Consider the following 14,145-nt stretch of genomic DNA (forward strand, 5'->3'; position numbering starts at 1 on the left):
TGCATCATTTGCTTTATAGCTTCTACTATGCAGAAGCGTAACTCCAACAGCACCCATAAACCATTTGAACGACAGCTGACTATAAAACAACACTGGTCTTAAGGGCATTTAGTACAAGGTGTGGGGAGGGGATTTTCTCTAATTATATACCCACCATATAAAGAACCAAGAGAAAAAAAAGTGTGGGGAGGAACCAACAACAAACAAACAAACACCACACACGACACAAAAAACAACACACCACAACAAATTAGTAGATTCCAAGATAAGTAAAGGATGAGAAAGTTAAGTCTTAGATTGATAAAATTGTTCTGGGAGGCTACGACCATAGAGTTAAGCATGGAACGTGCCACAAGTGAGAAACCTCCTGCATCTTTTAAAATGAAAAATGACAGACTGTAAGGACAAATACATGATGATTATAACCCCTAGTGAGAGAGCACCCTGTCACCAGCCTGACAGAAATACCTGTTTCAGATAAAAGCTCCTCCTGTCTGCAAGTGAATTGAACACAACTCTTCAGTCGAGTCAGTCACAAGTAGGTTTAAAAGCAGAATCTCTAAGCATGGTCATCCTTCATTTACAATCCAGAACTGTTGCAAATTAAGAAAGAAATAAGGGGAGTGAACTAAGGTGTTAAAAAAACTGCCTTTGTATTTCCTTCAGTACAAGTTCCCTCTACAGATTTGTTTCATCAAATATCTAGTGCATTAAATAAAGACATAAGCTAGGAGAATTTGGTGTCTTAATCTGTGATTATGTTATTTCAGGTAGCTACTAAGGAAAAACTACCTTTTTCTACAGTTTTTCTAAAACTTTATTCCTAAAGCTAAGCGAAAATTAAAAAAAAAAAGCTTTTTTTTTAAAAGAATGAGCATTTTGGGGGCATATTAAAAAAAAGATGGTGATAAAGAGTAATTAAAACAGTTAAGTAGAGAACCTAAAACCAGGAGAAACCAAATAATTTAAAATAGCACGTATGAAAGGAAAGGAGTAACAGGAATGGCTGGTTTAGTCAAAAAGCTACCCAATTTGAATACGACAAAATTCATCAATATTTCTAGCAATAAATAGATCCACACATCCAAAGCAGATGTTGTACTAGAAACCAGACCCATTATAAAGATATTCTGGGAAAAACTGAATAATTGAGTAGGCAAGAAATATTTGCCCTTGAAACATTTCCAGCTTATAACTCCAACAACCCTGAACTGGGAGAGCACTAGGATATCAAATGATTTTCCAAAACCACCTGAAAAGAAGCCAGAGACGCTCCAGGATTTATTTTTTCTTAAAGAGCTTAATATCTTCTCTACACCAAAAGTACATTGCTTCTAGCCTCAACAGGGAGTTTTCTGCCAACACTGCAGGAAAGTATGAAAAAAAATCCAGAACACAGAATATTACTCTCAATTAATTACACACTTAATTGCTCTCTTCTTTAAACAGCCTAATGAATAGAGCAAGTTTCAGTTTCAGTATGTATATGTAGCCCAAAGTTTCAAGTCCAATAAAACAGATGTGACTGATTTGAAATATCTGCGCTAAAATCAGACATGTCCACCTAACCAGTGGTAAACACCCCGAATAAATAACATCTACACCTCTTGCTCTCCACCCAGAGTGGCCAGGAGGTGACATGTAGGGTTTTTCTGTACAACCTGAGAAGAGAACATTCTATGCCATGAAAGCTGACAGCCTGGATTAAATGTAAGAGAATCTGGCTCACTTCAGATGCCAGGCCAGCAGACCACCATGTGTTGGTGGAGCTTCTTCACTTCTCCAGCCAGGCCCTGGTTGCACTACTGACTCAACTTATGTTTGAGTCAGTAGTCTGAAAAGTGTCCCAAGGCACACACAACTTTCATTTCAGCCTTCCTGAGGCACACATCAAAGCCATACTCCAGGAAGCCAGCTGGCAAGGAGCGCTTTCCAAGTGTTTGCAGAAATTGCGAGTTAACTATTAAACTATTGGCAAACGGCCCAATTCCAGTCAGAGGCACTTGCCCTCATTAAAGCCCAACAAAATAAAACAAAAACAAAGTCTCCAAGCTAAGCCACTCAAGATGTTACCTATGTAAAACAAACATTTCATTTTAAAAGTCAGATTCAATTTGGCTTTTACTCACTCCCTGCACTGTGTAGTACCTGCATAAGGCATCTTCTTGACATTTAAAACCAAACCTTCCTGTCCTTTCTAGTAAATCAAAAATCACCTTTTCTCTCTGTTAACAGCTTTGCAGATAAAAGGAACAACTGCAGTGATTTTTTTATTTTTTTTTTTTAGGAAAAGCATAATTCTCTCAGACATTCCTAGTCTCAAATGTCATACTCATCTTGCTGAGAATTCTGCAGGAAAAGCTGATGCATGCCATTTCATTTACAGACAATATTATGATACCCGTTGTCAACTCTTTTATAATCCTGAAGTTCAAGAGACAGTAACTTTTTGGTTTTGCAGTGGAAATTCAGCTTTGGCATTAAGAATGGAGAGAATGGGCACATGTACACAGATAATCCAGTCAGACATGAGCTCAGCCAGACCGTACTCCAAGCCGGCCGGACAGGAGCCAGCTCCAGCTCACCAGTCATGTAGCTGTGTTAGCACAGGACTGTGCCCACACTAATAAAACCTGCAGAGAGGCCGGGCCTGTTAGGCTGGGCCTGTTAGGCTGGGCACAGTCTGGCCAGCTTCAGTCGAGGACAGAGGATGCTGTTTCTGTCTGCACCCACCCACGTCCATACACACTCCTGCTCCATAAAGCTCTGACTCCTGGGCATCTCTTCTAAAGATGTTTTTCCTTATGCTGTAAACTAGAGGGCTAGAGCACAGCACCATACATTTGAGGTTTTAAGTATCCTTCTTGACCATAACCATGGTAATTCCTTGTAGTAGTTCCAAGGAAGACTTAAAAAAAATGAGAATAATTACTGGTGTTACAGGGCAATGAGGGGCTAGGGCAGTCAAATGGATTCTATTTACACAAAAGTACTTCCAAGAGTTCTGAAACACAACTGTCCTTTATAGTAGTAGCATTTCCCCCAGGCATTTATTCTGTTGTGGAATTCAAGAATTATAATCCAGTTCATGTCAACATCTCAAAAACAGAGGACACATTTTAAGTAGTATTCACATCTACCTCAAAGTAAACAAATAGAAAATTAAGCTATTCATTGGAAAATCAGTGACTCCAAGTTCTTAGAAAAAGCCAGAAAACAAGATAATGAAAAGAGAGCAGGTAATACAGCAAATCACTAGTTCTTTAAAGTTTTGCCCCAAAGATAAATGCAACTAAACTCATCTTTGCCTCTGCAAGGAAATTACGGTGTGTTCCAAGGACAAAAAAAAAAAAGTCTTAATAATCTACTGACATAGAAACCAAAGGACAGGTGTGCATCTTGCACCTCAAATAACCAGCCCAAAAGATCAAGGAGTAAAACTGTAACATGAACATGTTAATAACATTGAGTTTTCCTTAATAACAAATGCCCTGGAGCAGCTTAAGGCTGACACAACTTATGCATTTTATATTTTCTTCATCTAAATATGAGAATAAAAAACCCAACCAACCAAATAAAAAACAACCAACCAAAACAGATTTAGTGATCTACATACTTGATTTTTTAGGAAATGCAGTAAGAAACCCGTCAATTATACAACACTATCTGTGCCAGCCCCTTTAGTCTTGCCCATGGAAAAAGAAAAGTAGACAGGTTAAAAAAAGGCAATTACTAGACTGTGAGACTTCTGTCTCTATTTCAAAGTAACCTCTTCTTTCTACTTTTACCTTTTCTATTGTTTAGAAGCAGCATTCCATGTTTTGAAATGAACTATAGATTGTTGACTAAACAGAAGTTATGCCAGTATTTAAGATATTTTCAGCAACCTTCAAACTCAAAACCATTGACATGAACTGGAAAAGTTTAGCTTATTCAAAAAGCGAATTTAATCTGGGCAGTAGCCTTTGAATCACATTTTAAATTTTATATATAACAGTATTTCAAAAATGGAACTCATATTTGGATTTATGCTTTAACAGTCATGATTTGGGTCCATTTGCATACTCATGTGTCACTGCGAATGTATTTGGGTCCATTTGTATACTCATGTGTCACTGCGAATGTAAAACCCATAAAAAGGTTTAATTCAAATAAGTTCAGGCAGACTAACGTACCAATAATCAGAGAACGGTGACAAAGGAAGATGGTTCAAGGAAAGATTTGTGTTAATTTTCATTGGAATAACCTGCATGCTGCAAAAATAGTAGGTAGGATTAATCAATATTTAGGTTTGCAATAATGTCTGTGAAGTATGATCTGAGATCTAGTATAGAGTGCTTATATTTCTTAGCTAAAAATTACTTATCTGCCTTCAGAAACATGAATTCAGTATTCACAGAGCATTCTGCAAGAGTGAGACTTTTGAGACAGTAAAATTTTTCATTTTGATTTACAATATGTGCAAGAATACTCAAAATAATACTGGCCAGAACAAGTTCTAACAAACATTCATCGCTGGTGACAATCAAGACAATGAAATAATTTTTTGGCTAAGTGGCAATGTCAGATATGAACCTCTAATGTACTATAGCTGTATATCACACACACCTGCATTAAAAAAAGCTCAGTGCACAACTCTGAGAGAGAATCTGAACCTTATCCTTCATGACAGAAGGAATGCTTTTTTTTTTCCATCTAAATTACTTAAATTGAGTAACTAGTCCACTCCAGTTTTAAAAACTCATCCTATCTTGTCTTCCCTAATCCATTACTTAAAAAGACAAAAGATTTAAAAAAAAAAAAAAATGCTTGGAGAGCTACTCTCTAAACTTTACAAAGGACAACAAATAGAAACAAAGTGTTCAGTTCTAACTACAGCAAATACTTTGTCTTAAATACAAAATATTTGTTGTCCCCCCACCCTTTGTTATCCAAAGCATTGAACAGCTCCAGTTAACAAAATATAAGTTGGTTAGAGCTGAATTAGAGAAGTAGGTAATTTACATCTGAAGAACAACCTGACACAAATGACACACAAAAAACTCACGTATAAAATGCAAAAATCTAACAATACAAGAACCAGACTACAGAATTGTTTAGAGTGGTAAACTGTTGTGTTTAGACATTTATATACAACAGGTATATGGTGTCTATTCCACAAAGAAAAATGTAAACTGATGAATCTCTGCCTTAAATGTAAGTGAGCTCATATAGGGGGGAGACATGACAACTAGAAATAAAATATAGAAAATTAAAATTAATTTAAACCTAATTATCTGAAGACTTATTGGCTGTTTTTAAAAAATGGTTAAAAATATATATAAAAATTAAGGAATTTTATAGTTTGCCCAGAATGTGAATAAAATTACTTAAGAAGAACTGTACATATTTTTAGAGCCTGGTCAGCTATTCTACATGTAACATTCACATATATATCCTGCTATTTATCTCCTATCACGCCAAAAAGCCTCTAGCAAATGCACTGTAGAATCAACAAGAATGAAAATCAGGTGTAGTTTTCTGTCCCATTCCCTAACAGTGGAAGTCTTGCTGTTCAGTCTCCCTAAGCCCAACCTGCAGAGATATATAATTAACCTACTGTTAAGCCTTCCAAGTGAAGAGCTGCTCAAGTGAAGAGCTGCATTTCACGTAGGGCACTGAGCAGAGGCTGCAGCAAGAGCCACACAATCACATTTCTTTGAATATTCATTGCTATGACTACGTCACTATATATCTTGAAAGTAACCTAGATAGTTCCTGTTTAGGAATTATTTTCTGATGAGCAATCAAAAACTACTCTTTCCAGCAAACCTCCACTTGAATTTCCTACTGCCACTGGCTAATTTTGAAACTGGCTGCAAAAAGGCAAATTACAGGCTGTTTTCTTCAGTAATTCAATATGCTACACTAGTAAGTTATGATTAGCTTAAATTTACTTTATCCTGGAAAGTCAGAGAATGTAGACGTGAATTTGCAAAAGTAATTTTCTAACATGAATACTTGAATGGCACCAAACAACCGAGTTTTAAAAGAGCAATATCCACAATTTGTATTACTTACTGGTATATAATAGATATTCATTTTAGGGGCTTCATTGGCAGTCATTAGCATTCCTAAAAAGAGATTTCCATATTAAAAATTTTGGTCACAAGAGGATAACACTACTTTTTTTAAAAAAATATATATATACTTGAGGCATTTAATTCACATGAAGTATTATAGATTTATACATAGGACTTAAAATATCTTTCCAGGGAAATAAATGGAAAAAAAAAATCGAAAGTCAACCTGAGTATTTGTAGGAAAGAATCCTTCATGGGTTAGGGGAGGAGGGGTGAAATCACATTACCTGCAGCTCATACAGTACATATTCTGGACCTGCAATGGAACAGCTAAGTGGGACCCGTAATAAATTGTTGCGTTCAATGCTAAGGAAAGAAAGGTCTGACAGCAGCACAATTAATGAAGCTTATTTCCCTACATATTCTTCCGTTTTGTCTTTTATCTTAACAACTGTTCAGCACCACTTCAAGCAACACCAGAGTCCTGACAACTGTTGGCTGCCAACTCTTATAACAAATCTAAATAGTTCATCCCCTAATACTATTTAGAACAAATCCAGTTAGTATTGTACTTAAAACCCACCTCTGGGGTGAACACGTATTATTAATACAAATGAGGTTTCATATTTTTATTTTGTTTTTAAACACACACCTGTAGTCTAAACAAAGTCAAAAATCATAAGGTGGTTTACACCTGTATTCGTATTTTATCTTGGGAAACCAACACAACAGTAGCTTGTCAACACAAAATAAGAGTCAAGATCCTGTGGCTTCAAATGCAGTAATATTAGTGATATTAGCCAACTGGGGCAAATATAAAATTTGAAATATGTATGAACATACCCAAGGAACACCACAAATAAGGGTTTCAAATACTGTGAATACAAAAAAATATTGCAGAAGTACTAAAATCCATGGAAAATCTCCAACTGCCACAAGACTTCATTTAAGTTCAAAATGAAAAATATTTCATTCTACATAGAGAGTCATAAGGACATCTGGCATATACTTTTACATTTATCTCAATTTTGTCTTTCCAACATAGCTGATCACTGGGTAACACAAGAAAACAGAAATCAAGTTAGATAACCTTCTGGTCTGAAAGCATTGTAGCATATGCTGCTGAGACTGAATAATTGGGTCAATTACTACACACCCAGAGGGTAGAAATATAATTTACACCCAACTAGAGGAACGCAATTAACATGGGTGGAGTAATCCTTCCTACCTAATCCTTTTATTAAAAATACACAAGGTATGGACTTAGAATGTCAGAGAAAAGGGGGCTTCCTTCCCTGGCAAAGCACAAAATCTGGGAAAGCTTAGTCAGCAAAATGAGGCTAAAAACCATACCTGGAAAGGTTCTCAGGCAATTTAAGGAAAAAGCAAGAACGTGTAGTATATACATATATATATATATATATATACACATACACACACACACACTCTGTACTATATGTATATATTGTAGTATAGTATGAGCATGCTCATTACTGTTTCAGGAGACAAAGCATTTCTGCATTGACTATATGAACCAGTAGAGATAAAAGGATAGAAATCAATTCTGCAGGTGCTCCAAAGATGACAGTAAAGGGAAAACCTCCTATGTAAGAGTCTTCTCCCAATGATCAAAGGAGGGAAAAACAGTCTTTGGAACAGTACATGTGTGTATGCTACAGGGGAAATAAAATAATAAAATAGAAAAAGGAACAACTGCGAAAGGAGAAGTCTACTGTGCACATTTTCATTGTTACAGCTTGTCAGTTTTAACCAATTTTTGTGAGAAGAGAGACCACACCCTAACAAACTACACAGCAGCCTAGTTTGATCACTTTAAAAGGGAAATAAATGAGAACTCTTTTTTTTCAGAGATGAGTTTTTATAAGACCATCTTTGGAAAGTGGTCTGCAATAGAGCATTATCCATTTAAAGGAATGAAAACATGAGTATGAAGCAGTAGTGAATGGAAGAAGAAGTTTTAGAAAATGTAAATTCATGGATTGAAAAATTTTCTTTACAATAATTGAAACTAATGAGGCACAGATTTCTATACACTGAAGATGCTGTTAAGTTTCATTTATATTCTTCTACTTAACAGAAGCTGAGCCAAGGCTACTCAGTAAGTGGTAAACCTTTTTTCCCCACCCCTGTTCTGTGTGTGTGTAAGCAGAGAAAAGACATTCATAGCTAGTTTAAAAGATCCACTTAAAGTTTGTCATGATGTAATTTGGTCAAAGATACACAAGGGTTTGCTTGCCACAAAGGGCAGTAATACTGATGTAGGTCAGTAAAATAATTTAATTGAAAAACCTCCAACTACAACAAGGTTCTCACAGTACTATTAAAAAAGAATAATTCACAATACTGATCCACAGCTTACCATAAATATTTCAGAATCGTTTACGTTACAATGTAGCTTCACTTTTCCACTTTTCTTTTTAAATAACTGTGACAATACAGTGTCAAAACTATTTCATTACTGCACGTACAGCGGTTATTTAGCTGTAAAATGGGCTGCAACTAATATAAAGTAGCAGCTGCCTACTGTGGTTTTAAACTAAAACCTGATTATTACACCTATTGTAATAAAATTACAAATATACAATGGAAAAGTACTAGACATCAATTTTCCCAATATAAAAGCATTCTGCATGTAGACTCAGTGGCTTCTGGTTCATGGTATTTCTGAAATTGCTCTCTTCAATTTGAAACAAAACATGTTTCTCGTGAAAGAAATTCTGAATTTTGACCCACATCAGTGAAATAAAATACATAAGTGTACTGTTCCTTGCAATGATGAACTGCAAAGTTATTTTAAGCAAATATAAGAGCATAAGGGTGAGATTAGAGTATGGGCTTTCTGGGCAGCAGCTCTATAGGAAGTGTTAACAGGAGCCAGGCAAACATCTTTGGGTTCCTGAGCGGTGCTCTGAGAACGCTGGGGCACCAGTGGCAGCACCGAGCCACAGCCACACTGGGACTTCACTGATGTCCAGCTTTCCACAACTGCAAGTTCGTATCACTGAAACTATTTCCTTCTTTTCAGTTGTTCTACCGTTATTATTCTTTACATTCTGAATGAGCATGAGCTGGTGCTGGGCACCTTAAATTATGGAGCAATAGTATTTATGACAAATGTGTGACACCTCACCTTTTATATTAATTTTTTTTTCTTAATTTTTCTCTTAATTTTTGCTGCAACACGTTCTAGTTTTTCTCCCTCTATCTTCATATGATTATAAAATACAACTTAGCTTTCATCCCACAACAGTTTTTACCAAAAGACATCAACCTAGCCCCCTACACACACGGTCAAAGAAAAAACAGTAAGTAAATCAGAACTGACTTAAGGAGGAGACACAGGATGGGAATGCACAATCTCGATCATGGATCTTGATCCAGATCACAGACACATGAAAATGTAATGTCCAATATGCAACATTAGGGAGATATGTGCATTCAGTTCCTTGTGCTACAAAATTATTCCTGCAGTCTCATGAAAATCACTTCTGCAAAAGCACTTGAGGCACGTCTACATACCACTGAGGTTATACAGATTCCATGGCTGAGTAACATCCACCCTTGTAGATACTCAAACTTGGCCAGTCATGACCTGAGCAACCTGTTCAGTCTTTAAGTTACATACAACTTCAAAGTTTGGCCCTGCTTTGAGCAGAGAATATATGACCCCCAGAGGTCCCTTCCAACCTAAATTATGCTAAAATTCTACATTGTCAAATAGCTTCTCTTTCACTCCCTCTCATGAGCCCTTCATTATCCTGCATGTATGTTAATGCACTCCTGGATTCTCCTTTGCAAAACAACAAGCTCAAAGGTGAAACCTGGATGAAACGCTAAAGATAATTCACTCCAATGACCTCTTTCTGTAGCCACTATGGATGAGAAAAGACCAGGTTTGTTCACTTCAGTGTTGCACAGTCCACACTTACACTACACAGTTACTCTCGAGGACGCCAAAAGGAATTTGTACACACAACCAGGGTACACGAGAGGTACCCTCAGCACCATGCCACAGAGTCTCAGTTTTGGCAGGCTTCAATTCTTTGCTTACATTATTTCTGGCACTTTGATCCGAAAAAAACCCCAAGTATACAGAACACAAAAATGGTATTTATGCCTTTAAGGGCTCAAAAAAACCTAGCCCAATTCCTATGTAGTGAAACACAGTCTGTTTCAGAGGGGGCTAAACCTGAGCAGCATGGAAGTGAGTTAATATTTTCATCAGCAAGGTCCTGCAAGGTCCAGCAAGAGTCTTGTTGCTGCGTAAGGTACAAAATGCCCACCACCTCAGCAGGGATCCATATTTAAGTGTTTGTCTTAATTAAAAAAAAAAAAAGGATGCATTCTTAACTGAAGCTGGCAGAAGAGACAAGATAAGTTAACTCATTAGAAATCTCAAACTCACTTATCTACAATCTTGAATTTGAGCTGCTAGCGTGAATCAAAGTCCAAGTGACTCTGTCTTCACTGCTACCTCTCTCCAAAATGAAGATAACGGAGTTTGCAACATAGGCATTCTCTGGATCAATAATTTTGTCCTGTGCCATCCTAGCAGCCCTAATTTTTGTTTCATCTTTTTCAGTCTGCTTTCTCAAAAGTACGTAGGTGTCACATACTAGTTAAGAACTAAGCAAGTTGGATCAAAGAGGGAAAATTGGGGCAATTACAACTAGAGGTACAGCCAAAGCGTGTGTGCACACGGAAGCACCATTTTGTCAAATATTTTCACTCCTAAGGTAGGATCTGGAAACTCTGGTTGAAAGTGACCCTCCGTTTTGAACTCTAAGCATAACAATATGAGACATAGCAAATCTGAAAACAGTCACAAAAAGCATCCAAATCTGTGCACTTAGTAATCTACACTTAAAGCCAAAGTATTCCATCCCACGGCACAATAAGTGCTGTATCTAAAAGCAGGAAAGATCAAATAGTTGTGAACACTTGTAAAAATTTGTAAATTTGCTGTAAAGAAAATTTTCCTAGCTCTTGAATACAAGCTCTAACTCATCTGGGACTCAGCCGAGACAAAAGGCCAAAATTTCTACTCTTATGAAACAAGCACTTCAGATATTTGAAAGGGTAAAAGAGGTCAGTCGCTCAATAGACAGCACAGCAGTTCCTAGCTGCACAGGCTCTGATTTAATACAGATGCAAAGGAAACAATGACACTAATGAACGAGTAACCATTTTTTCCTAACTCATAAGGAGGAAAAGTGCACCTAATTTGTATCACCTAAACAGAATAAAAAGACCACAGCTTGGGTTAACACAAGCTTTACCTTTTGAACTTACTAAGACATTAAAACATCTAACATACCTGAATTTGGATACAGGCAGACATCATTGATATCATATTCTGGTTCCATTGAAGTAAATATCTTCCCCTGAAATTGTAGGAATAAAAGCTATTCTAAGGAACTCCAAACAGTATAATATACTTAAATTTAGTAAATTTAAACATTAAGAATAGCCATTATAGAAGCTAAAAACATGACAGAATACTGAACAGATTTTGAAGAACAATAAAGCATCTGAACATAACACAAGGAACTCAATATTGTATTTTGTCTCTGATCCTACCTCTTATAAGGAAGTGTAGCCTACTGGTTATTGAAGACACAGCAACATACAGTGGCACTTCTAATCTCTAAGCTCACACTTCTGTGTTGAAAATATGTGTGTCACATCTGCTTTATTTTATGCAAAAAGAGGGATGAGGTCCATAGGTTCCTGGCACATAGCTAGCATAACCCCCCTTTTGTTTAAGTCTGAATATGGTAGTTTCAAGTAATTTTATTTTGGTAAGTATTATTAGCTGAAATTATGAACTGGGAGTATAATTTTATTCTGGAGCTTGGTTCCTCCACCCTGCTTGTGTCTACATAAAATCAAATACAGCTCAGCACTTTATCTGCAATTTATAAACTCAGTATTGAAGAGGTCTAAACATAAAACTAGTAAAAGCATCCAGTGGCATCTAGCTTAGCGCAGAATTGAAGTTATAAAGGTTATTTAAGAAAAAGGTAAAAGCAGGAAACAATATTCTCAAAAAAAAAAGAACTGGAACAGAATCTGAAAAACCCAGACAAAATACAGGTGCTCTTATAAGCCAACACACAAGACAGCCAGTAAAAGAAGAGTCTCTAAGAACTGGGCCACAGAATCTGAAGCATGAGAGTACATGTCTACACAGTTCTAAATGAAGGACAGGAACAGAGCAAATTTTCATCCTATTCCTCCTTTTTCTTTCCCTGCAGCAATCCCACCTACCTTTCTGGGCCCGTCCTTTCCCTCCCAGTTACATGCTGTTACCCCACCCACCTCTGGTCTCTCCCCGATGATTAATATGAGTCCTCCCCACCCCGGTCCCAGCAGACAAAGCCTCTCGCTCCCCACCCCAAGGCACGTCTCAGCATGGGGCTATTCTGGTATCAAAGCCATATGCTCTCCACCCCGCAGTCTGCCTCTGCACTTGGGTCCCAGCCAGAGATAGTCAGGAACCAACATCTGGCAGAGGTGGAGCCAGCTGGAACATAACTCTAGGAAAGAGTCCAAAGCTATCTCTGCCCTCCAGCAGTGAGACACCCTCCCTTTTCCCACTGCAGAGGCCACCTGACAAACCTGACAGCCTTTCATTCTCTATAAGGGGAATATATATACCTAGGAAAAAAACAGAGAGAGGCCACTGCAGATGTTTCAAATAATATCCAATAATTTCTCTGCCCTTCTAAACAATAAAAAAAATAACTGCAGAGGAGCCTACAAAAAACTGCTCGCGATCAGAGAAAAAATAAAGGAGGCTGTTGAAAGTTCATGAAGAAGCGCAACAATAGAGAAATGACTGCCTGAAATAGTCAGAAAAAAGCGTCTCTAAACTAGTGTAACTGCTCTTGATAGGTTTCACTATAAAGCTAGAAAACCATAGATGGAGCATGTTTTTTAGAAGGGATACAATGAGTAAAGTTAGCACCTCAAACCAAGTTAGAGTAGCATTACTATGAACCTATTTGGTAATTATTTCGTGCAAACTTCATTGATGGAAAGGTAAAAACAGCTTAATATAATGAAAGAAAGTCTTACGAAACTTGAAAGATTTCAACTTCACTGAGAGGTGCAAAAGGCAGGGACAAAGCCGTTGCCTATTGCAACATAATCCATTAATACAGCATAGTACACCCTGTTATTTGGACCTAGGCACAGTAACTGCTTCAGTATTCAAATAGGTTGCTCTGAAAATAAGCAGTACCTGAATTTAATAGGTCCTAAACTAACTGATCTACCTTTGAAGTTAGACCTTTGAGCAGGGAATTGGAATGCTTTCTCTGATGAAAAAAACACAACTGGATGTGTTCAAGCACACTATGAGAAATACACAAACCAGGGCAATGGTTAAGATACTACTTTTCACGTTTAAATCCTTCTACTGAAAGAAGCATCGTGGGCAGACATGTACAAACAGCTAAAAAAATATACCTAAGACTATATTTTTATACCTGACAGGCTGTTGAATACCTTCCCAGATGTTGGTGTGTTTAGTCAGACAGGACAAAATGCTATGTAAATCAGAAGACATGAAAAACCCAACTTCCTACAGTGAATTTTAGATTTATTATTCAAGCTTCACAAAAAAAAAAAAAAAGAAAAATTAAAAAATCTGAATGAAGCAACATAAGAATACTCACTGTATCTTTGTTCCACATTTTTATGATTCGTGAATCTGCAGAGATAATTAAATCCAACTGACGCTGAAACTGAATTGACTTAATAGGCAGGCCATAGTGGTGATCTTTGACTATTAATGGATTATTAGACCGGAGATCATATAATAAAACCTTGAAGAGTACAAGACAGATTAAAGTTACAATATTATAAGATCAAGAAGAAGTCAGGTGTACCAGATCTTAACTACTGATGCTTGATATTTTTTACTTGAATATATGAACAGGATTTAAATAACAGAAATAATTTCAAATTCTGTAAAAAGTGTATTAAGTGAGCCCAGTTTATTTTGACAATATGGAGAGTGTTTCAAGAAGATGGATGCAATACGTTACAATTACAG

At 36.9% G+C, this 14,145-nt stretch overlaps 1 protein-coding gene across 1 annotated transcript in view; it reads right to left on the reverse strand.

The window, feature by feature from the left end:
* The window catches only part of NOL10 (nucleolar protein 10), a 50,901-nt gene that overhangs the window by 24,558 nt on the left and 12,198 nt on the right, over nt 1-14,145 (reverse strand). Inside the window, exons 11-13 of the mRNA XM_082048055.1 lie at nt 13,766-13,915; nt 11,401-11,467; nt 6,061-6,113 (exon numbers count right to left, since the gene is read on the reverse strand). Coding sequence (XP_081904181.1) covers nt 6,061-6,113; nt 11,401-11,467; nt 13,766-13,915 — 270 coding nt within the window. The remainder of the gene's footprint in view (nt 1-6,060; nt 6,114-11,400; nt 11,468-13,765; nt 13,916-14,145) is intronic.

The sequence above is a fragment of the Streptopelia decaocto genome (assembly GCF_964273445.1).
Source record: "Streptopelia decaocto genome assembly, chromosome: 3".
Lineage (NCBI taxonomy): Eukaryota > Metazoa > Chordata > Aves > Columbiformes > Columbidae > Streptopelia > Streptopelia decaocto.